We start from the raw sequence: 26,826 nt of genomic DNA on the forward strand, positions 1-26,826 counted from the left end.
AAAATGTCCGATTCATGCAAGATATTGTATTGTAATATTATGTTATGAATAAACGTTTAAGGTAGTTGGTGTGTTTGGCCAGAATCCCAGAATAAACATGTTTTTAACAGATAGTTTGTTTCCGATGGTTTTTGTATGGGGTTAATGGAGAGTGAAATAAGATAAAATATAGAACATTTGCAAAGATGCCGATTTCTAGACCAATTTCGGGCTAGGCCTTAGGCATATGAAGTCGAGTTTTTAGAGTAGAAAACTCCACCTAAAATTTTGAATGAAGTAGCATCTTGATAGTTGAAATTTTAACATTATCATAATTATCATAGGTATAAGTATATAAGTTCAATTCTAAGCTCTATTTTCATTATTAGCTCCATGGTGGGCTAGTACTACTGGAGACTTAATATTTAATTTCATATTTCAATGAATATGTGCACTTTCCGGAGACACTAAATAAGTGTTTATCTTAGACAAACGCAAGTTATTAAAATCACTGATATGACTTGAAACTAATTTTTCTTTTGCATTACGGATGGAGTAACCGATATTTAACATATATAGCAAGTTTGAAATATTTTTGAAGTATTTCCAGATGTACTTTTTCTCGATGTTTTAAATACGAAAGATATTAACATTCAGTGACTTATTTCTAGTTTATATCACTGTGCTCCACTGGTGCCAAATTGTGTCCACTTGAGCACAGTGTATTAACATACTAAAATATATTCAATTCATTTATATTTATAGTGCGCCGAATTCTTTCCAAAAAGATAAGTTCTAAGGAGCAACGCCAGAACCGCTAGCACTCGTAAATTTGTTGAAATAAATATGAACAGTGTATTAACATACGAAAAGATATTGAAAGTAGTGACTTATTTCTATTATATCACTGTGCTACCCTGGTGCTAAATTGGGTCCACTTGAGAAGTTACCGTAGTACTATTTATATTATTGAAGTTAATAAAGGCATAAATGGCGCTCCGTAGAGAAGTAAAGAATGCTCCCAGTCGTCAGAATGACGCTCTGAATATGCCTCAATATTCATTCATTTATCATTCAATTCATGAACGCCCTCTACCTCGACTATTATGGCATGGTTTAATAGTGCTCTTCTTTCGAATTCGTTGAATATTATTTATATATTACCTTTATTTTCTGTTACATAAATAGCTCTATTTTTCTCTATCAAACTAAACGTAACTATGCGTTATATAATTACTCGTATTTTTCAGACCAGGAGAGGCTGTTGATATACATGTGCGCAAAATTGGGCGGAGCTAATGTTCATTAAAAATTTAAATATTCATGATTTTCATATTGTGCGGTTTTTCGGTTTGGTTGAGCAATTTTATCGTGTGTGGCGGTATTCACGGTGGTCATTCAGGAATTTGACGTAAACAACTTAAAAACCCCGTAGAATATCCGTTATTTCACCACATTATTCAATATAACGTGCATAAGAAGGTATACAATTCACATATGTGTCAATTTTGTCGGTATATGTTGTCCTTTTAATTGGTAAGTGTTCGTAAAATAGTCTTGAAACTTTGACATTCGTGATCTCCATAAAAATGAAGCACGGCGGATGATGTTGTTGATTAGTTTGTATGGTAACTATACGCCGTGGAAGGCGGTGATCATCTGTCATAAAGGCTAGGCCTAGCTAGAGGAAAACTAAATGGTGAGGCAAATGCTGGTTTTCCAATAGAGAAAGGGATAAATAGGCGTAGACTAAACTAAGGCCTACTAGGCCTAACTACTGTTATGTAGTGTAGGCTTGGCTAGGATTTACCTTTTTAATTTTAGTCAGGTACGTAACGTGTGTAGGCCTAGTAGTCTGTAGTAGTGTAGGCAAATAAACACTGTGGTTAGGGTTCCGGCACTGTAACTCAACCGCCCAGCATTACAAAACAGGATCCAAATGAAATCGTGCAATTGAGTAGGCCTTTAAATAAGGTACTGTCCACAAACTAAATTTGCTGACCACTCGTTTTCCATTATTGGACCAAAAATCTGGAACAATTTACTTGTTACATTGAAAATATATTGTCCCACTGAAAAAGTAATTTTTTACAGTATTTTTTTATTTATTTTATTTTGATGTTTGACCAAAAATTGGATTGGAACAAAAAATATTTACCTGAAAAAACTGTAATTGAAAGCAAAAAACAGTCAAATTAGCTGCCATTCAATAACCCCAACCATTTGTCCTAAATTTAATTGGGACAAAACATCCAAGCTGTTTAGGGCAAAATGTTATTGGCCTGAAATATCCATAATTTTTATGCTGTTTTGTAAAACCATGCAGGTAAACTCGGTCGACACTATCAAACTAGTTTCACAAAAAAAGTGTGATGTGCCCAAATGTAGTGATATGACATCATCATGCCCATGGGCACATCACATTTTGTTGTCACATAAAGTTTGATTCTGTAGACATAGCGTTAGATCGGTGATTCTAGGCATGATAAATAACAGCATTTTGATGTTGAGAAAAAAAATGAGATTGGTGAAAGAATTGTTTGGTGCGTGGCAAAAATGTGAAAATGCAAAAGATGTGTGGGTCTTCTTGACATTTAATCAAATGAATTGTTTTACATGCAAAACAAGTTTTGTGAGCTATAATTAGCGTTGTCTGTCGTATATGATACTGATGACACCCACACTTGTTTTTTAATAATTGGAGTTGTATCAAAAACAAGTTTTATGTGACAAGTAAATAAAATAATGCGATAAAAAAATCCTGTGAAAGAAAGCCTGTGTAGACTCAATTTTATGTTTATGTTATCCAAGAAAATGTTAGTGATTCACATGGCTCTTAATAATTTGCTCATTTGCTAGTCGCACATTAAAAGCTTTTAAGGTGTGAATTTCACTCATAATCAAACGTGTCAAACTACAGTATTAGTGTCATTTATTAGAGGCAAGAGATTCCTTGTTTTGTTTGCTTGTAATGTCAAGTTATCTTGTTTATGTTGTTTATTAGTCAAAATGTTTTATCTTGTCAAAATCTTATTGCCAGAGCTTGATTTCCAATTCCTGACTTCTTTTTTTTTCAAAAAGTCTTTCTTTTTCAAAAGTTGTAACTCTGCTTTTAGTCATTATTTTCTTTTCAACATAAAAAATTCTTGCGTTTCGGATGAAGAGCAAAGAGCACCTGAGTAGCTAGTCTTTATCGACAATATTAAGAAGACCTAATTAATATAAAAACATAAGTAATTGGTAAATCTCTTGAAATAAGGTCAAAATTGTTCAAGCATCACTGGAGTTAGCTCTGTGGTGTAAGCTACATTAAGATGTGGTATAGTACATGTCGCTCATTAACGCCACTATCGAGCTCGCACACAAAGTCTTACTCTACTGTAGCCTTACATTACATACTGTGTGCCTAATATCTTTGTTCAAATGAGCCTGCCCTTTCTTCACTTATCTATTTCGTGCCTAGCTTAACTGGATAAACCAACAATAGCCCTCCTGAAGACATGTTTACTCTCTCATGTCTCGAAAATAAATGATGATGGTGGTTAGTGGGGAGGCTCCGACCTGAAGGCATAGTTCATTGACTATACCATTTGTGGAAAGGGGTGATCAGCGAAAATGTCTACTTTTCGAATTATACAGGTATCTCGCTCTTCGAGGAGAAAGGGCTATTGTTGGTTTATCCAAGTAAGCTAGCACTCATAGACTACCAACACCACTGTTGGTTTGTGTAAACTTTTACATATTATAAATTTTGTAATTTTTCTTTTTAAGCAGAAAAGATGATTCGTTTTGGTAATAATATACAACTGTAGATTTTAAAGTAAAGGGCATTATGACGGATAGTTCAACTACGTTGGTGACAGTGCCACCGGAAAATGCTAAAGATAGCATCATCAAGACAGGCTATCTACTTAAGTATAAGGTAAATATTGACAATAAACAAACAATAAATTAATTATCATTATATAACTTTAAGTTTATATTGCAAAATCAACTTGCATGTAGCAAGGATGTTTGTCTAATTGTTGTTTGTACTGTGTGATTATAACTAATGGTTTACAATGTCAAAGGTCATTGACAAATTCAAAACAAATTAAGAACAAACAGAAGCTGGAAGGAATACATTTTATTTTTATATTAAAGATTATCAACAAAACAATATTGTTTTGTTCGTAATCTTCAATAATATTAACATTTATTTTTTTATATAAAACAAAACAAAAGAATAAAAGCATACACTGTTCAGAAATAGTTGTTTAAACAGCAGTGCTATCTAATCACAGTAAGCCTGAAAAGTTTCTATTTTAGTAATACCCAAATTGTATGGATATTTTAGGTGAGATGTATGGTGCATATGAAACTCAATATTTTGGGGATATCTCCAGAAACGCATCATTAATCATTCCTTAACACATTTGTAATGGCTGTCCATCTGGAGGTCACAAATCTCTACCTATTTTGTTAAGATATATTTTTAGTTAAAAAAAGTTAATCATAAATGTATTGACCTTGTTCTTCCATTAGGAAAATTAACTTTTACTAGTTGGCATGTTCAAATCCATGTGTTTATGTCACTTAAATGGAAAATGCTTAAAAAGCTTTTCTTCACACAATTAACCTAGTACAGTGAAGGAATCCTTACAGCAGTTAGCCATACAGTAACCACTGTATGATAATTGATTAAAACTCTACTTCTAAACAGTTCACTGGCCACTCTTCCGTTACTAATACTACAGTACATTGAATTGCGATGGAGGAGTTGATGGCCACCTTGGATCTAGTTGTGCTGGGTGGCGATATCCACCTTTATACAGTATTCTTCCACCAACCTTATAACTTGTTTAAGGGCCATCAATACTGTACAGCACCCACCCAAGAACCCTGGGTACCTGAAATATGTTGTTTTCCAGCCACCCCTTAACTTTGTACAGTAGCCAACAGTACATGTAGCTATCAGAATATCAATCCAATTTTATTTTGGACTGGCCCTAAAGAATTTTAAACAATAAGGCATCTTTAAAAATGTATTTTTAATGTATATTATAATATAATACTGTACTATACTGTATAATGATAAGTAATAATCATATTCACCTATTACTGTACAGGCATCATGGGTCATTACCAAACATTGTCAAAATATCCAGTAATGTTGTTTTGGACATTGTTGATGTAGGTATGTGGTGTAAAATATTTGGTCGTCCATTCATAAAACTACATTCCTCTAAACTATTAAATGTGTACAGTATGCATACTTTTCACACTGGTTTGAATAGCTCTTTTAATGATACCCTAGCTTCTACTTAAAAAAATGTAATTTATGAAATGATATTATTATTATTTAACAAGCCTAGGAATGTAGGTCCATGAGTTTTCTTTTTAAAAGATGTACACATTTTTTTTTCATTCTGTATTATTTAAAAAAAAATTATTTACATGAATGTTAAAATTTGTTTTCCTAAATTGTATACATTTCTTTCTTTGTACTGAAGTAAAAGAATCAAAATTCTGTAAACAAATATAAATTATCAGTATCAGTATGTGCTGTTTAAATAACTTATGGCCTTTTTGATTACAAAAAGATGTTTTTAATCAATTTTAACAATTCATTGTTATCATATAAAGTATGTCATTCTATAGTTTATAGAAATACTAATGCATGTACAGACTATACCCTCAGCCAAAATCAATATTACTATTAATGTTCAATATAATTCATCTTTTATTGTTAATAAAATGTTAATAATTTGGTTGTAAACAAAGTACTTGACAATACTAAAACTACTGTAGCTGATAACTCTGGTAATTTGATTACATACACACCATCCATACTCGGTATGTTTTTTTATTGGCAACTCAGCTTAATTTTATTATGACATTAAATAATTACAAGTACCTAGTATAATACATTAACAAAAGTTTTATTGTTGTTAATGTTCGCCAGCTGCAACGATATTCAACAATAGAAATTACTGTATGTATACTTTATAATATTTGAAAAATTAAATTAATTAAAAAATAATAAAAATGAATATTAAATAAAAGCATAAATTCCTAGAGAATTGAATCTATTTTTTATTAATCAAATTTAATATGGTGTGAATGTGGGTGAAGCTTGCTGTGTAGTATTCATTTATTAATTTATAATATAATTTATTAGTTTTACACAATTTTTTTTCATATTAATAATAAACTGGTTTATAAAGGAAACAGTGAAGACAACAAAAGTAGAAAACTGACTAAAAAATGAAAGAAATTTTTTTGTTTGCAGTAAAGTGTAAATTATAATTAATTACTTACAGCAACATTTTTAAGAAATGCTTTGTAACATTCAACATTTCTTTTTCCATCTGGCAAATTACAAATATTTTATACTTTCCGAAACCCAAAACAAAATTAACCATTAAATGTTGAAAAAATGGGAAATAGTGTTGAAATTTGCTTTTCCATCGCATTTTGTATTTTCTCCTGATTTTTACAAAAAAAATGATTTTCTTTACCGTGTGCACTTTCCATGTTGACATGAATTAACAGTTGTCCTCAGTCAGTTGTTCAACTTTTAAAATGGATTATTAATGCATAGGCTGGAATAGCCTCCCATTTATTGTCAAAATAACTCTTATATTGGATTAAGGTAGATTTTCAGTGAAATATACATTACTTTTTAAGCTCTAGATTATAGAATTTCTTGGTTCTTTAATTCTCGACCCATTAGGCAAAGACTCAATTCTCATGGTCATTGTAGAAAGTTAATTTTAGTCTTGTACAGTTTTATCATTGTAACCAGTCCTGTAGTGCTTCTGACTGGTAAAATATAAAGGTGAATACATTTTCTTTAGTACTAGTACTGTAACTTAAATGTAAAAAAAAAAAAAAAGCCAATGCTGAACACCCATTAAACCCCAATAAATGCATGTTGAATGACCCTAAAAACCCCCATAGGCTGTTGAATTGCCCTTAATAAACTCCAATAAATAGCATTTAACAATACTAGTGGTTAACACTACAGCAAAACGCAAAATGATGGTTTGATGTAGGTGAAAAAAAGTTGTAGTGTTCTTCATTTCTTATTATCTTCATTCGTATGACCGCTACTGTGTTGTTTAGCAGGAAATGAGCAGGAATTAAACATTTTTCACAATTAAATTTTGAGAAAAACTTTTATTTCAGCCATGTTTCTGTCTATTTTTGTTTACAGTACATTTCTGTATTTCATTTCGTCATCAGTATAGTTAGATGTTGTACAGTATGTGACATACTTTTTTTTGTTATTGTTGTGTTAAATTATTCATCTCAAGTGACTGATTAGATAATAGATTACTCTTTACATTACAACATCTTACTGATGACGCTAATTACAAATTAGGAATCTTCACAAACAACATGCTTCCTTTGTGGTAGACCTATATCTGGGGTTAAAGTTCAAATTAGAATATCATCACAAGCAACCTGGTTGTAAACTTCATAATAAACTGTCTATCTGAGGGTATAGGTCAATTCTTTAGAAATACACAAACAACTACAGGACTGAGGAGAAAATTTGTACTATGTATGATGATTTCATTTTTACAGGCCTGGAGTTATATTATAGGCCTGGAATTATAGGCCTACTGTATGAGAGGTTAAAGGTGATAGTACTTGTGGATAGTCTAGGAATAGGATGATGTTTGTTTGTTCTGGTGTTTGTTGCAGTGATGACATTTATATGATAGTGTTTAAACAAGGACAGATTCAGTAGCTTAATCAAATAAACGGAGATCATTGAGATAAAGAATTAAGACAAAGACAAACTGCAAAACAATACTGGTGATTGTTGTTTGTAATATTATTAAATATTAATAAATAGTGTGTTGAACATTATAAATAACAAAAGACTTGTAATAGATACAGTACATGTAGTTATTTTTTTCCTTATACCTATTTAATTTTAAGGCAAGACAAGATATGAGCACTGTATTTCCATTATATTGGATAAAAGGGATTTATATTATTGAAAATATTGCTTTGAATTCTACTGTTTATACCATTTATTATCAATTTCTGCACACAAAATTACCAGTTACCATTATGTATGACATCGTCATCAATAAATAAAGCTCTCTTAATTGATTTAATTTGAGGAGGGTTTTGGAAAAAACGCTAAAACAATAAAGAAGCAGCAGATGCTGGGTTTTATTTTTAAAAATAAAAATATTTTTTGATTATTTAATGTAATTTAAATTATTATCTGCTGTATTGATTAACTTAAATAACTTCCATGTGTTCCATGGATGGAAACTTATTTCAAATGTTGAAGTTTACCTTTGTGTTTTTAACATCATACATCTACAGTACTAAATTTAGAAAAAAAAAATCAGAACAAAGGGAAACTGATTAGACAACTATTATTATGATGTGGTTTTTATTTCTGTGAAATATGAGAAACTTTGGTTTTCTATCCCTTTTCCTGGTAAGCTCTCTTTGATCATGCTTTGGTAGAGTATAGTACAGTACTTAACTAGTAGCAGGAAGTCATTAAGTTTTTATTAGATTTTTATGTTTTTAAACATCTTTCACAGTATTGCACTGTTATTGTTATACAGTAATATAATTTTACATGTCATGTATAATTGCACTGCAGTGCCAAAAACATAAAGTGTAGGCCTACAATATTGTACAGTAGTTCCTGGATAAAGTACAATGTTATTTAAATAAACATTTTTAAAGTAGTTTGACTTTATTGATGGCCTGTGGAGAGTTAGTTTTTATTCTTTTTATACCGCAGACCCAATTGTGTATACTTTGTATTATGTTGTATACAGTATGTACCCATTCTATTTGAGTAACCACAGCAGCTGAAACCATTTAACTGGCTAATTTTATGCCCTTAAATTCTTGTTCCCAAAACATTCAAATGCGATAGTTACTGTGTTTGACGAGATGCTCAAGACTAGTTATGTTACGCCGTGTATGTCAATAAAGAGATACTGTAAATGAAGGGGAATGGTAATTTTCAGCGTTACGGTTGTACAAATCAATGTTGAGAAACTCGACGACAACCAACAGTACTATACTGTAGGTTGTAGACACATGGGTTTGGTTGGCATGCAAAGTTTCTGCATTAGTAAACAAAAATGCTTAAAACGTTAATAGAGGCTTACGAGAATGCTTTTTTATTTTAATGAATTACAAGAATCAAAGTGAATTCACTGTCTAAACTAGTAGTATAGTATACATAAAATATGAAGTTTTAAAATAAAAAACGAAAGCCTACAATATGTGCATTCCCTTCGTACTGATCGACCATATTTTATTGTTAAAATGTTTCAACTTTGCTCCGTCTATCAGACCAATGTAGTAGTATTCCTATTTTTATCATTCTGGATGCTAAAATGATTTCTGAGCAATAGGAAACTATTGATTAGATATTTAATGAAGTGTATCAGTTTTATAGCTTTGATTTAATTGTATTTATTTCATGTTATTGTTAGTGTTACTTAAACCAACACAACAACACAAGGTTTTCGCAATTTTGCAATCCATAAATCCAAAACTTGATGCAATGTGTAACCCATAGGTTGCAAAATAGCTACCGTACTGTACTGTAGTGTACAATAGGACCAACGTGCCACATTCTTTTACACAGGCTATGAATTTTACAGTATCATTCCTATTGGCACCAGTTATTATTGAGTTGAGTCAGTCAACTGAACTTAAGCATTTAAAGGTAAATTAATCATGGAAACTGATAGTTGATTAATTTAACATCTCCCTGAACCTTTTATTAAATTATTTATTGTAGTGGTTATTTATTTGTTTATATCAGGACTTGGTGGATCCAGAATTTTGAAATTGTGGTGATGGAAAACAATTATAATTTTGATCTATGTGTAAAGTTCAGAATCTATTAAAGAAAATTGCATGATATAAATACTGTGCCTTGTTGTTTGTCCTGGGTTTGTTATGTTTTTTTATACTGATTCACGAAGGAAAGGCACTTTGATTAAGTTGAAGAGGGCCTAGGTGTTTTGTTAAGAACCACATTGTCTAGCCTACTGTATGGTATAAACGTAGAGTACACCAGCAGTGAAGTCAACTGATACTATGTATCGATCAATGATGGCCATGTGTCTTCAGAAGAAGACGGCAACAAGAACAGTAACAGAAAAATGGCCTAATCTGAAAATTAAAAATGAATTGATTGCTTTGGTATAAGTATAGATATTTTTCTATTGATTATTAATATACATTTCTGCAGTCTACACATTCAACTTTACACATTAAATTGATAGTTCTACACTACAGTATGATGTGGACATATGATGTCATATCACCACCATATTTGGGCATAGCACTACCATATTTGGGCATAGCACTACCATATTTGGGCATAGCACTACCATATTTGGGCATAGCACTACCATATTTGAGGCCATCACACTTGTTTTCAGTGTTGTTTGATAGTGTAGACAGAGCTTAAAAATTGTCTTTCTACTTAATAACCCAGCCATTTTTTAAAGCACAGCTGATAATATAGGCGCTCATGATGATTTCTTTAATTGTTTTCTCTATAAAAACATGCAGAGAGATTTTTTAATTAATTTCTAGTAGAGTTTATGGAAAGGTCATTTCAGGTTAATGCTGTCTAGAACGTGATTCATTTCTTCTTTTATAGAGAATATTTTTATATATATGTTTTTATCTGACTCTGAGTCACCTCCTCCATAACTGCACCCATGGACTGGCATAACATTGCAATCTTGTAATATTGGGAAAGAATGGATTTTTTTTAGAATAATAGTCCAGTACCATTTTGTGTCTGTTTATAATTTCGACCTTGTAAGCGATGCAATAAGATGAATTTGATCTCTGTAAATAATAATAATGATCTCATAAAATTGTACCAACAAATACTAAACTAGACATGAAACTCGTCACTTTGACGAGTTAGTTATCCGCACCACGACAAACGCCACGTGCACGTCATACGTTGGAATATTGCACACAGATAAAGATTATGGCATTATGACAAGAACTGAAGAATATGACATGCTGTTAGTGCTGAATTTTGTGTCATATAGTATATACATGCAAACAGTATAAGCTCTATACATATTACATACAGTGTAGAATAGGTGAAATTACGGGACCCGCCATTTATTCCAATTTTTAACATGGCGACGGTATCAAAATGAAACACTTAGATAGCAATTTCAGAAGGAAATTATCTCAGGAACAACATATTAACGTGTAGAAGAAATTTGAATACGTAAAATATAGATGCGCACCCTTTTAAATGTGATGAACTATTACGCAAAATATGAAAATACAACTTTTTTTATTCAACTGGCCATATGATGACGTCACAACATCCGATTGGCAAAATGTTTACATGAATTCGTATCTACAATCCAATAGCTTCCAGAAAACGTTTTAATCGTGATTATCACATTTTATTCTTACGAGCTATTACAGATTAAAATTTACTGTAAAGATGAAATTAATGACCCACGTAATTAAAATTTTTAGGCATGATGACGTCATAAAAATTAAAATATTTTTATCTCATGCTAAAGAAAGTTGATTGACCTACACAATATATAAATGTAGGAGAAAAAAGAATACAGATAAGCGCGATGCGCTCCATTGAATGTGATGAGCAATAACGAAAGAGACAAAAATCCTATATTTTACATTCGTGTGGCCATACGATGACGTCACAATGTTTTTTTAGCCTTATTGATGCATGATCCGATATCTACAACTCATCAACTTCTAGATTTTGTAATAAAAATAAACGGTTAACGGTTTACTTTAGAAACTATGACTGTTTAAAAAAAGACATAATTTTGACGATTTTTTAAGCTTTTTCATAAAAAACGCGCACGAATTGTCTAATTCAACGTGTTCGTATGGCGTTATTTAAACTGGAAAAGGTCTAAATTGTTTTCAAAATCACTGGGAAAGGCTTGAAAAATATAATTCAAGAGAAAAAAATATGTTTTTAACGCTATGTGCGGACCGCGCGCATAAAAAATTGCGCGCCCGTGGGAATTTTTGACATGCTCAAAATGACAAGAAACGCGTAAAAAGTTGATTAGAAATTAATTTTGCGCATTTTGAAATTTTAAATGCGTGTGCGCGCGTAACTTCTTGTCAAACATGCCATTTTTAATCCGTAGAAAGTTTGCCGCTGATATGACTTAAATTTTTTCAAAGTGTCAATACTAAATGACTTTTGGTTTTTAATCTATGATCAATCATTGAAATTCATAAAATTGCGCATAAGTCACGTTGCACAACTATGACGTCATTCAAAAATAGGAGGTGCACAACTTCACGTAAATGCCCATATGTTGTCAAAGTTATGAAATGTTATGTTTACACATTTTAGAGGAACACGACTCACAAAAAGGAAGGAAGGAAAGAAGAACTAGACATGAAACTCGTCACTTTGACGAGTTAGTTATCCGCACCACGACAAACGCCACGTGCACGTCATACGTTGGAATATTGCACACAGATAAAGATTATGGCATTATGACAAGAACTGAAGAATATGACATGCTGTTAGTGCTGAATTTTGTGTCATATAGTATATACATGCAAACAGTATAAGCTGTATACATATTACATACAGTGTAGAATAGGTGAAATTACGGGACCCGCCATTTATTCCAATTTTTAACATGGCGACGGTATCAAAATGAAAGACTTAGATAGCAATTTCAGAAGGAAATTATCTCAGGAACAACATATTAACGTGTAGAAGAAATTTGAATACGTAAAATATAGATGCGCACCCTTTTAAATGTGATGAACTATTACGCAAAATATGAAAATACGACTTTTTTTATTCAACTGGCCATATGATGACGTCACAACATCCGATTGGCAAAATGTTTACATGAATTCGTATCTACAATCCAATAGCTTCCAGAAAACGTTTTAATCGTGATTATCACATTTTATTCTTACGAGCTATTACAGATTAAAATTTACTGTAAAGATGAAATTAATGACCCACGTAATTAAAATTTTTAGGCATGATGACGTCATAAAAATTAAAATATTTTTATCTCATGCTAAAGAAAGTTGATTGACCTACACAATATATAAATGTAGGAGAAAAAGGAATACAGATAAGCGCGATGCGCTCCATTGAATGTGATGAGCAATAACGAAAGAGACAAAAATCCTATATTTTACATTCGTGTGGCCATACGATGACGTCACAATGTTTTTTTAGCCTTATTGATGCATGATCCGATATCTACAACTCATCAACTTCTAGATTTTGTAATAAAAATAAACGGTTAACGGTTTACTTTAGAAACTATGACTGTTTAAAAAAAGACATAATTTTGACGATTTTTAAAGCTTTTTCATAAAAAACGCGCACGAATTGTCTAATTCAACGTGTTCGTATGGCGTTATTTAAACTGGAAAAGGTCTAAATTGTTTTCAAAATCACTGGGAAAGGCTTGAAAAATATAATTCAAGAGAAAAAAATATGTTTTTAACGCTATGTGCGCACCGCGCGCATAAAAAATTGCGCGCCCGTGGGAATTTTTGACATGCTCAAAATGACAAGAAACGCGTAAAAAGTTGATTAGAAATTAATTTTGCGCATTTTGAAATTTTAAATGCGCGTGCGCGCGTAACTTCTTGTCAAACATGCCGTTTTTAATCCGTAGAAAGTTTGCCCCTGATATGACTTAAATTTTGTCAAAGTGTCAATACTAAATGACTTTTGGTTTTTAATCTATGATCAATCATTGAAATTCATAAAATTGCGCATAAGTCACGTTGCGCAACTATGACGTCATTCAAAAATAGGAGGTGCACAACTTCACGTAAATGCCCATATGTTGTCAAAGTTATGAAATGTTATGTTTACACATTTTAGAGGAACACGACTCACAAAAAGGAAGGAAGGAAAGAAGAATAATACAGAAAAAAAATATTGATCTCATACAATTACAAGGAGTTATCCGCTTGGTATACCAAGCGGATAACTAATAATACAGAAAACTAGATTTGAACTCGTCACTTTGACGAGTTCGGGTTATCCGCGCAAACGCAACATGCACATACGTTTAAACTATATGAACGCCGACAATTATTATGCCATCCTATGACATGAATTAAATATGTTTACAGTGCTGAATTGTACCTATTTTGTAGCATACAGCAATTTACAGTATTTACAGAATACATTGTATGTTATATACAGTGTAGCATAGACGAAATTACGAGACCCATCTTTTAAATCCAATTATTAACACGATGACGTCATCAAATTGACATATAAAGATAACTATTTTAGAAGATAATTATCTAAATAATTACATTAATACAAATTTGAAGAATTTTGGGCACGTAAAAGTGAGATGCGCTCTCGTTTAAATGCAATGAACTTTTACGCAAGAGATGAAAATATGACTTTTTGAATTCAACTGGCCATATGATGATGTCACAACATCTGATTGGCAAAATATTCACATGAATTCGTATCTACAATCCAATAGCTTCCAGAAAACGTTTTAATCATGATTATCACTTTTTATTCTGACGAGTTATAACAGATTGAAATTTACTGTAAAGATGAAAATAGGTGACCCACGTTATTTACATTTTTAGACATGATGACGTCATAAAAGTTAAAATATTTTAAACTCATGCGAAAGATAGTTGATTGACCTAGACAGTATTAAAATATATGAGGAAATGGAATACGTATAAGCGAGATGCGCTCTATTTAATGTAATGAGCAATAACGAAACAGTCAAAAATCCAATATTTTACATTTGTGTGGCCATACGATGACGTCATAACATCCGAGGGGTAAAGATTCTGCGTGAATTCATATCTACAACATATCTGCTTCTATATTAAATTTAAAAAATTGGGGGTAACGGTTGATCCTGAGGAGCTATAATAGATTCAAAATAGGCATAATTTTGACAATATTTTGTCACTTTTGCAACTAAAACGCACGCAAATTGTCTAAATCAACGTGTTCATATGACGTCATTTTAATTTGAAATGATGTCAATCTTTTTTAAAATGACTACGATAGGCTGTAAAATCATAATTCAAGAGAAAAACACATGATTTTCATGCTCCGCGCGCACCTTACGCGTAATTTTTTCCGCGCGCGTGGGAATTTTTGACATGCTTAAAATGTCATGATCAGCGTAGAAAGTTGATTAGAAATTAATTTTGCGCATTTTGAAATTTTAAATGCGTGTGCGCGCGTAACTTCTTGTGAAACATGCCATTTTTAATCCATAGAAAGTTGACCCATGATATGAATTATAATTTTATTAAGTTTCATAAAAGAATATTTGTTGGTTCTAAAGTTATGATCAGTTATAGAAATTCATAAAATCGCGCGTAACTTATGCAACGCGGATCTGACATCATCGAAAAGCTTGGCTGCACATCTACACTTCAATGTCAATCTTTTTACCAAGTTATACAAAGTTATGTTCACAAGCAATAGGGGATATGCTGTAGACAAAAATCCGGGAAAGAAAGAAGAATAACAAAGAAGATGATGAAGAAAAAGATATTTACAATCACATGGGTTATCCTGCAACTAAGTTGCGGATAACCAACTAGATTTGAACTCGTCACTTTGACGAGTTCGGGTTATCCGCGCAAACGCAACATGCACATACTTAACTATATGAACCTCAACAATTATTATGCCATCCTATGACATGAAATAAATATGTTTACAGTGCTGAATTGTACCTATTATGTAGCATACACCATTACAGTATTTTACAGAATAAACTGTATATGTTATATACAGTGTAGCATAGACGAAATTACGAGACCCATCTTTTAAATCCAATTATTAACACGATGACATCATCAAATTGACATATAAAGATAACAATTTTAGAAGACAAATTTGAAGAATTTTGGGCACGAAAAAGTGAGATGCGCTCTTGTTTAAACGCAATGAACTTTTACGCAAGAGATGAAAATATGACTTTTTGAATTCAACTGGCCATATGATGACGTCACAGCATCTGATTGGCAAAATATTCACATCAATTTGTATCTACAATCCAATAGCTTCCAGAAAACGTTTTAATCATGATTATCACTTTTTATTCTGACGAGCTATAACAGATTGAACTTTACTGTAAAGATGAAAATAAGTGACCACCGTTATTTACGTTTTTAGACATGATAACGTTATAAAAATTAAAATATTTTTAATTCATGCGAAAGATAGTTGATTGACGTAGACAATTTTAAAATTTCGGGAGAAATGGAATACGTATAAGCGAGATGCGCTTTGTTGATGAATGTGATGAGCAATAACGAAAGAGTAAAAAATCCTATATTTTACATTCGTGTGGCCATACGATGACGTCATAACATCCGAGTGGTAAAGGTTCTGCATGAATTCATATCTACAACATATCTGCTTACATATTAAATTAAAAAAATTGGGGGTCGTGGATGATCCTGAGGAGCTATAATAGAATAAAAATAGGCTTAATTATGACAATATGTTGTCACTTTTGACAAAAAAAAAAAACACATGATTTTCATGCTCCGTGCGCACCTTACGCGTAAATTTTTTCGCGCGCGTGGGAATTTTTTACATGCTCAAAACGTCATGATCAGCGTAGAAAGTTGATTAGAAATTAATTTTGTGCATTTTTAAATTTTAAATGCGCGTGCGCGCGTAACTTCTTGTGAAACATGTCATTTTTAATCCATAGAAAGTTTGCCCTTGATATGACTTAAATTTTTACCAAGTGTCAATACAAAATGACTTTCGGTTTATAATCTATGACCTATCATTGAAATTCATAAAATTGCGCGTAACTTACGCTGCGCGACTCTAACGTCATTAAAAATATGGAGGTGCACAACTTCAGGTAAATGTCCATATAATGACAAAGTTATACAAAGTTATGTCTACAAAAATTTGAGATATAGCTGCAACAAAAATCCGGGAAAGAAAGAAGAATAAAGATGAAGAAAAAGAAACGTGACAATAACAAGGGTTATCCGCAACTAAGTTGCGGATAACCAAAAAATATTGATCTCATACAATTACAAGGAGTTATCCGCTTGGTATACCAAGCGGATAACTAATAACAGTTTTGATTTCCAAATTGTTGTTATTAGATTGAACCTGTCTGTCTCCCAGTTATGATATGGCGATTGAACCATAATGCCCTGTCAACCATACTATAACAATTGTTGTTTTTTTAAATTGACCGAAATTTAAAAACAAACACAGTGACCATGACCTTTGACCCACTGACATCCCATTGGCTCAGCTGTGACATCTGATATTCATAAGCAATTCTAAAGATATTTCTGTAAAAAAATCCATGTTCATATCTTTTTCTAGATATTGATTATGTTATGCTATCTGACAATGTATTGATCTGTTTACGTCAAATTGTCCCGGAAATCGACGAGGCAATTACCATCGACACCTATGAAAATTGATCTACCCGTCATTATAATTAACAAAATGCTTTATAATCTAATTCTATAATTATTACCATCTGTATGGTTAATTATTAATTAATTGTTTTTAATAGTTATTATACAAAGTCTAATAGTATTAGTTTCTTTAGTGATACTGTAAATTGTAGTTTTACATTTTAAACAGAAATATTCTGTTTGGAACCATGTGTTTTTATTGTATTGTGTATCATGTATGTCGATGTGTGTGCAATTATTTATTTTTTTTACATTTTATTTGTTCTTTTACTTTTAGTTTTAAAAAGAATTTTAAAAGGAGTATAACGTTCTATTTATTATAAATGGTAAATTTTGCTTTAAATGCAGTTAGAAACAGACAATCAAAATAAATCTAAATAAAAGAATAGAGTCGACAGTCTAAAAAGTTAGTGAGAAAGGGGAAACCTAAATGACCATCAGAAATGTGTTACACAGTCATGCAATAATTAAAGAAAAAACAAATTATATACAGTAGAGAAACGGTACTATACGGCATACTTTCTGCGGCATATCGTCAAACAAAAATATTATTTTCATATCGACTGCATTTCTGCTTCCAAATTACCATTTAAATCAGTAGTTGTAGTAGTTGGGTGGGTGGTTGTTGATGAAAACATTTAAAATACCCAAAATATCAAAAAGCTCTGATGTGACAGTAGTTGACTGAAGGTCAGTGGCAGTCAATCAAATAACAGTTGTTGTAATAACTGGTTAAATGGTGTTCTAACACAATTGATTGATTGTTTTTAACCATTATTTTCAGGCTGCCATTTAATAACTGGTTATTGAAAATTTGTCCTGTTTCTGCTGCCAAATTAGTAGTGTTAATTTATTCACACGATTAATAATCGGTTATTCTTTTGCAGAAGAAACATGACCCTAATAGAAACATTGCTAATATAATGCTTTTGTGACCTTTATCTGGGGTTGTATCCTCTGAAGCTTTCAGAGGCTTTAAAGATCCATCTGTAATGTGCTTTTATTGCCTTACAATATGCTCACATGGCTTAAAATTGTATTTATTACACTTCAGGTAGCTTGACATCCCCTAGCAGTGCTTTTAAACTTTAATTTATGTGCTATATGTTTAGGATATATTAGGCCTTGGCAAACTATTCTTTACTAGCAGGCTTAAAATTGATACTTTATGAGTATTTTGACATAAGAATGACAATGACATTTTAATTTACTAGTCATAGGGTAATTTTTACTTGATGTCATGTCTTGCAATGTCTTGTTTTATAAGTGAAAATATGATTTTTACCTGAAAAGTAAATGATCTTTTTCTGGACTATACTATTTTTGTAGAGGGGTGTTAAATGAAAATGTCTACTTTTTTAGTTCTATCTCGCTCTTTTGAGGAAAAAGGCTATTGTCAGTTTATCCAGGTAAAGCTAGCACTCATATAGACTACATTACCAGCACCACTGCTACAACAATATAACCTTGTGAATAAATGAACCCCAATATTCTGGCAGCAAAAACCGAACAAATTTAAAAAGTGGTTGATTGTCCTTCTCGATTTGGTGTTGGAACGCTACTTAACCGGTTATCGCTATCTAAATTTTATGCAAAATAACAGTTATTTGATTGACCATTATTCCTGCCTTAAAGTCTGTATCAACATTTTTCGTTAATGATGACCCATTGATAAACATTTTTTTACAAGTATAAATTGGGCAGGATTAAATGCCATAAATACAATTATTCTGTTAATATGCAAAAAAAAAAATCTTGATGTAACATCCATTTATATAGTATGACATCACAACATTTACTTTTCACATTTACTTTTCACATTTATACTTGATTTATATTTGTTTTATTAGGCCTTAGGAAAAAATGGTCCTGAAGGCTAAACATCATTAATTTTATACCTTTCTAATACCCTGACATCCCTCAGTTTACATGTAAATTATGCTTTTTTCTAGGTAATTTGTCTTTTCATTTTGGCCTTGAAAAAAAATGTTACTTTTCTATCAAGAGATTACTTTCACTTGCAAAGATTTATTAGATTTCACTACTAGTAGTACACCATATTTTTACTATTGGCTATACAATTATAAATGATATGGTGATTAAGTTATGGATTATTTATACAGTGAATACTAAAGAGCTAGGCATCAAGGGGGTGGCCTAGCCACCTGCCCCACCCCCTCCCCTAGATTTTGAAAATTGTATTTCAAAAGATCTATGGGCATGTTAAGTTCAGTATATATCAATTAGTATAATCTTTATTCATCCCTCTAAAGAAGGAGGTGGATTACAAGACATCAGCTTACAATAATAAAAAGTACACTTTTACACTATCCTGGTTGGGTAATCTAAGGGACTGTTCCATCTTTCAAAATAATAATAATATCCTGGATTTATATAGCGCCTAATGTTGTGAAACCTCTAATAAAGTAACCTCTATTATTTTCTTTCCTTTAAATAAAACCAACATTAGATTTTAATATGTCTGTTTCAAATTAATTTAATATTATTTTTATTGTGGTATTTTGTGGTAAATTTGTTTGACCCTTTAACTATTTAAAAAAAATGTAGTCATAGACTAATTAATGGACTTATTTCAATTTAATTTTAGCTATGAAAATATAGTGAAATGTATTATTGAGGGTCATATTAGTACAGCAGTAAAAAGCATATTGCACAATTAGCAAGTTAGTTTTATTAATTTTGCACTTGCCTGCCAATAAATCAAAATAAAGCAAATTATCGAAAGTTGTGCACTTTAAGTTTTATAGGATTTTGTGTATTGCTTTCCTTTGTTCTAAATCATATCATGGTCAGAATAAATGTATAGTGACTGTAGAACTAGAAGCACCTGTTTTTTTAGGGGACCCAGGTTCAGTAATTGGTGTTGCTGATTTGATAGAATTCTAAATTACATCAACAGCTTACATTTGACTAATCCCATTAAAACATGTCAGTCTATATTCAGGCATCGAACTGTGTAAAACAAAAAACAGTCATTTTGTATTTTAAGGATATCAAAATAGATGTATCCTTAATTAACATTAACTATACAATTTATTGTAATGTAAATGTTGCCAATTGAAAAAATAATTTGATGGTACAGTAAGCAAGGATCAATGTGATAATGTTGGTGACATGACTTGTGTATTGTTTGATCCACGACTTTTATATACTAATCATTACTGCTATCACTGTAAATGAAAGCGTACAGTATGAAAGTTTTTGTTCCACTAATATTTCACACACTATACAAACTGTACAGTGTAACTCTGTCTGAACAGAGCCTTATCTGAAATATGGCTTCATACTGAACATATGTGCTGTGGTCTCTGAATCAAAGTATAGGCAGCAGGTGGCTGAATGAATGTACTGTCTTCGTGTTAGGACAGACAGTTAAATTGGTAATCCACAATGATTAAAGATAACAATACACTTACTGTAGCATAATTAACTCTGAACAAATGAATGTAGTAGATGTCAATGGTAAATCAAGTTGGAAAAACAATTTATAAACAGTTTAATATCTCCAAGTAAGACGTGACATGTTGAGAATTAAATAATAGATATTTGCAAGATTTGTTGAGTATTACAGTATATTTAATTTGTACTGTACAGTATTTTTTTGTAGCAGTTGTGGCAGAATAGTTGAAAATGTACATACCATAGCTAAAAAATAAATTGTATTTATTTCTTCACAGACTATGAAAAGAAAGTTCTTTGTACTTAGATGTGGTTCAACTGGAATATCCACTCTAGAATACTATGACTCCGAGAAGAAATTTCTATCTGGCTCTACCTCAAAACGAGCAATACAACTAAATTGTTGCTTTAACATCAACAAGAAACACGACGCAAAGCATAAGCATGTGTTGGCGCTATATACTCGTAACGACTGCTTCTGTATTGTGCTGGAAAATGAACAAGTACAGGAGGAGTGGCTGGAAGCTCTTATACAATTGCAGCCAAATAGAGAATATAACAAGAGTGTTCCAGCGTTTGGTATTTATTATTTTGTTTTATATAACACCTAAATAAATTCCTGTCATTTGATTGGACGATTGTGAGTCACATGGCGTGCAATAGTACATACTATTAAACGATCGTTTAATACTTTTTTTCATGTACGAAAAAAAAAACATTTTCTAATATTTTTTTATACTATTGCTTTTGAAATACAACAACGCCACCTATTTTGTACTTTCGTCATGAATGTTATTGTTATGACTGGTTTATTTTGTTTTATTGTACTTTACAATGTTACTGTATATCAAATAGAAATCAACCAATTACTAGGTAAAGCCAGTGGTGGTGCCGTTATTTGTCTGACCAGAGGGCCATGCGTACAAAGCTGGATGAGGCCGTCAAGGGGGGAAGTCTGGGGCGGACTACCAAAACCCTCTACAAAACTATACCTTCCTGATTTGTTTCTATAACATTGTACAGTACAATGCCACTTTTGGTGCAATTATCATCCACGTCAATTTTTTATAATTCTATTTATAAAATATTCACAACACATATCGTATATACAAAATGATTGATTGTATACAACCTACCGCCATAAACATAATGAGACGTACTAATATCTTTTCCATGTAATAATCTGTCATTATTACCCAATGATAACATTATCAAGCATAAATTCTTTATTAATATCAAATATTCACAATAACAGACAAGGTACGGTATAGTACTGTAAGGAAATTAATGATTGTATACAACCTAACTGCCATAAACCTAATGGGGTAACTAATGTCCGTTGCATGTAATAATCTATCATCATTATTAGCCAATGATAACATTATCAAACACATACAATCTAGTAATAGAATGAAATATTCGAAATACAGTTAGTATAGAATGACAACATTGTAATTGTATAAAAACTTTCTTTAATAAGCCTATATAGGGTACAAATTTCACTTTATACTGTAGGTAAATAACCTATCATTATTAATATATAAGCCAATGATAAAACAAAAAAATTCTCTAAAAAATGAAATATTCACAATGTACAGTTACTAGAAGGAAATTAATAATTTTTGTAAACCACCTACAGTACGGTCATAAACCTACAGTATGTGGTATGAATATCAATTTCTAAAGTAATAATCTATCAATATTATAGCCAATGATAACATTATCAAACACATTAAAATTAATACAATTTACAGTGTGTAGAGAAGGAAATTACTGATTGTAAACAACCTACTGTCATAAACCTAATGGAACTAATCACTGTCATAATCTATTATCATAGCCAATGACAATTTAGAACACATCCTTTCTGATACATAATGAAAATATGATTCACAATGCAAGCATATTGACAGTAGAATGAAATTAATGATGTGTATATTAACTACCACCTACACGTTTTATCATAACCTCAGGATGAAGTACATTTTACATTTTTTCAAGGTTGCGAAGATGAACGTGTTACACAAAGACATCTTCTTGACTCAGGAAGATTTAATACATTCTCTCTCATTCATTAAATGATAATAAAATACTCTATTCTTAGATAAAGAAAGCAAGTTTCAATGTATTAAAGCATTCAACGCAAATTAGACAATATTTGCGTCACAGCCAGTGTATGGATCTTGAAGAAAAACAAATCTTTAAATGTTCTTCAAGTGTTTTGATAGAATGAATTTGAGAACTATAGTAATTAATTATATTGTGATTATCAAACGATTTTATCAGAGGAAATTGCAAAACATGTTTTTAGAGAATATAGGAATAAAAAAAATATTTTATGAGATCTTACTGTAGACAAAATACTTAAAATAACAAATCGGTATACGACACTGGCTATTATTAGTCAATGATAAAAAATACAAAACTGTATTTAAGTAAGATTTGAACTCGTCACTTTTGACGAGTTAGGTTTTTATCCGCGTAAACGCAACATGCACATACATACGTTGAAAGAAATACGAATGCAGAAATTTACTTTAGTTTATTCGCATCCCAGTGTAAGCCCACATTAAGCCCACACTCAGGTCTAAGCACACACCTTGGTATTATAAGATACACTTAAGTGCACCTCTAGTGTAAAAAGCCTGCACCTTTTGGGTTGAATAATTTTCATGTAAATTATCCAAGTCCAATATTAACTTTGGTTTGATTTTATTCCTAAAAAAGACCCACAACACATTAAAGGCCATGTAAGACTATGTAGTGTACAGTATTATAGGTACCCTGCTTTATGTACATAAGTCAGTGTGTGCCAATTTGATCTTAAAACAGCTGAGAGATACTGTACGTGCTAACGTCACACTGGTAAATTACACCAGGTGAAAATGAATGAACCAGTAGGTGTCATTGTTTTAAGACCAACGTCCGTATTATTATGCTGTACGTGTTAATTTTGCAAAGGGCTCTGTCTCTTGTGGGTGTTATTTAATCATTCATCAGTTAATTAGTATAGTATAGTAGGTTATTTTGTCTCATCATAGAAATACAGGTACTGTACAGTAGGTATGTATCTATACAGAGGATATCCGTCATCATGGCAAATAAAATAATTTATAAGTTATTTTAATTTTCTTTAATTAGCATTTCATTTACAGTATTAACACAGTTACTGTACAGTAGGTATTTAAAAAAAAATCAAGACATTTTTGGCTCTCCCTCTATATGAAAGCAATCAATATTTCTGGTTGAATTGCTTTCACTTGTTCAATTTCAATTATATCAATTACTTTGGAAATGTGTGAGCGTATTTTGATTCAAGTATCACGATTTCCCCACTAGGTTTAAGAAGATTGCAATTATATCATAAGCGGACTTCAATTCACAACCATCTTAAATTAAATGTGCATTTCCTTCACATACTTTTTCCATGACTATAATTGTACGTGTTTGTGGATGTTGTCTCTTTGGCGGTATGTGATTATAGTATAAATAATCTAAAATCTTTAATTTTACTTAACACATTTTTCAAAAATTGTGGTACATACAGAAAATGAGTCAAATTATTTTAGTAATTACCGTGTAGATGTTTTGACTTTTTATAAGTAAAGTACAGTAAAGTAGAAGTAGTAGATTCCAACACTTTTGTTTACTGTATCTTAAATGTAGGTCAGATGTAAACATTGTGTTTGCCACTGTCAACTTTATTCATAATGAACACAATTTAGAATCGTATCAGCAATGAGATTTACTTTTCTAACATTTTAATTAACATTTCAAGTAAAAGGTTAAATGATGATGCACGTCGACAAGTGTTTTTCATCCATGGTGAATAATTTCACGAGTCTAAAGTAGGTAAACTTTGGATAGATATATTGCAATAGTTACCACTTACGTTTTATTGTTCTAGCTAAATATCACAGCGTGCTTTTTGCCATCAGAGTACTAGAAATTATGTTTGTATTCTCTTACTGAAATCACCAAGAATTACAGTATCTTAGTATCTTGACCATTGGATAAGAATAGAGTTAAGAAACTTAGCATACATCCATTCTGGCTATGGAGACTGAAAGGTTATATACAATCTAGGTTGACTCTGTTCAATTATGAACATAGAGATAAGCTATAACTGTATCTGATAAAAACCAATTTGTGCAGGTTTCAATAACATACAGTATTGGATTGTGTGCTATATTAATGTTAGGCACTTTTATGACTTCATGTGTAAGAAAATATATTATGTAGCCTTACTGTCAAAAGTTCCAGAGGCAATCTGTGTTTATCAGAGGGATGGTACTAGTGGGTTATTCCTGTGCTTCTGTGCGGCTTGGACGCTGGGCCTATCATTCTTAAACAGTCATTTGAGGGTTAGCTTTAAGTGGGGTTGGGTAATATGAAATGGTGATTTACAATATTAACACACTTTTATTTATAGAGGAAACAATACAACAACAACAAAAAAACAGAAAACAATAGAAATATATTTATAAATAAAATTAAAAGGCCACATTATACTGTTAATGTTTTAGAGCAGCACAACAAATGGCAGAACAATTAAAAAATTATAAACATTTGACAATTAATATATAATATCAATTTAATCTTTTTTTCATTTTTTACATTCACATTTTGAAACTATTGTATTATTTTGTATTTTGATCTTCAACAAGAACATTTGGGAAGTTTGGTTGAATTCCAAAAGCAAATCACAATTTGTTCATTTTACAGTTAAACGATGTAGCAAAAAAATGTTTAGTTTCAACTAAAACTTTTTAACTGTTATTTTCATTTAATTTTAATCCTAGAGCATATTTGGCAGGTGCGGTTGAATTCCAAAGGCATTGGTTCGAGTCAAAATCGGATCGGAAACTACCAGCTATGTTTAACAAGCAAGACAGTTCATTTAGTGAAGATGTTAAGTGACGGAGATGGAGATTTAGAGTTTCCTGTAAGAATCCATTGTTAATCATTAAACATTGCAAACGAATGTCATATTGAAGATTAATTGGTTTGATTTGACGTGATAATAAATAATTTTTATGTATTATACTGTATTCACACACTCTAGATTTGGTGTACATTAGATGTTTTAAGCTGATCCGAATCATATCAGAGACCTGAAGTAGGGCTACTGTAGCTCTTTTATACTGTAATCCAATAAGACTCTGATGTACAGTAACTTTGTCAGTCCAGGGGAAAATGGCAAAAGGCTTCCTTTCCTATTTTATAGGAGTTTTATGTGGTATATTATCAAATAGTTTGTTTTGTAACATTACCACAGTCATTTTTCCCCTAACTACTGTATGATGCGTTTCAGAGGTACATCCGATCTAATGTTACGGCCATAATGCGTTGAAACACCGGTTCGTTCTCGTCAGATCACCAGAGTTAAGCAACGTTGGGCCAAGTTGCATTCTTGGATGGGAGACAGTCTTGGAATATTGCATCTGGTGTTGTATAGACCGGAGAGAGTGAGAGAATCAGACTATTATGTGATAGGCATGGGTTCGAACCTGTGTATCATATTGATTATATAGGCAGATGCTTTACTCTCATTGTCTCGTCCTTCGGATGGGACATAAAGCTGTTGGTCCTGTGTGTGAATGCCTACAGTGCTTGTATTAGTACATATAATTCTTATATTAGAAAAGTTAATTGAATCTGCATGATGAAAGTGAAATACTACAAATTGTTTCCTTTACAAAAATAGAATTAATAAAAATTGTCAATCAATCACAGATTTGAAAAACTTTCCTTTGATACATTATTTAAAAAGTTGATCAAAATTGTTAAACAAATATTAACATGCATCATAATATTCTATACTGTAAATTAATTTTGGATTGTGAGTTATCCGAGTATTTGTGCTAATAATTTTCACTTGTCAATTTTCAACAATAACGTATATACTGTAAATTAATTTTAGATGTGAGTTATTTGAGTATATGTGATATTTAACTT

The 26,826-nt window shown here is 31.5% G+C and overlaps 1 protein-coding gene across 6 annotated transcripts in view; it reads left to right on the top strand.

Moving 5' to 3' along the window:
* Positions 1–1,363: 1,363 nt before the first annotated feature.
* LOC144841543 (uncharacterized) overlaps positions 1,364–26,826 on the top strand; it is a 60,054-nt gene continuing 34,591 nt past the window's right edge. For 5 of the 6 annotated variants that reach the window (XM_078697926.1, XM_078697928.1, XM_078697931.1 and 2 more), the window contains exons 1-4: positions 1,364–1,515; positions 3,754–3,901; positions 21,147–21,447; positions 25,671–25,813. In XM_078697926.1, coding sequence (XP_078554052.1) covers positions 3,812–3,901; positions 21,147–21,447; positions 25,671–25,813 — 534 coding nt within the window. In that variant the 5' untranslated portion in view covers positions 1,364–1,515; positions 3,754–3,811. Of the gene's footprint in view, positions 1,516–3,750; positions 3,902–21,146; positions 21,448–25,670; positions 25,814–26,826 lie in introns of all 6 variants that reach the window. The other variant, XM_078697927.1, reaches the window with a different exon arrangement.

This window comes from Antedon bifida, chromosome 4 (assembly GCF_963402885.1).
Source record: "Antedon bifida chromosome 4, ecAntBifi1.1, whole genome shotgun sequence".
NCBI classification, from domain to species: domain Eukaryota; kingdom Metazoa; phylum Echinodermata; class Crinoidea; order Comatulida; family Antedonidae; genus Antedon; species Antedon bifida.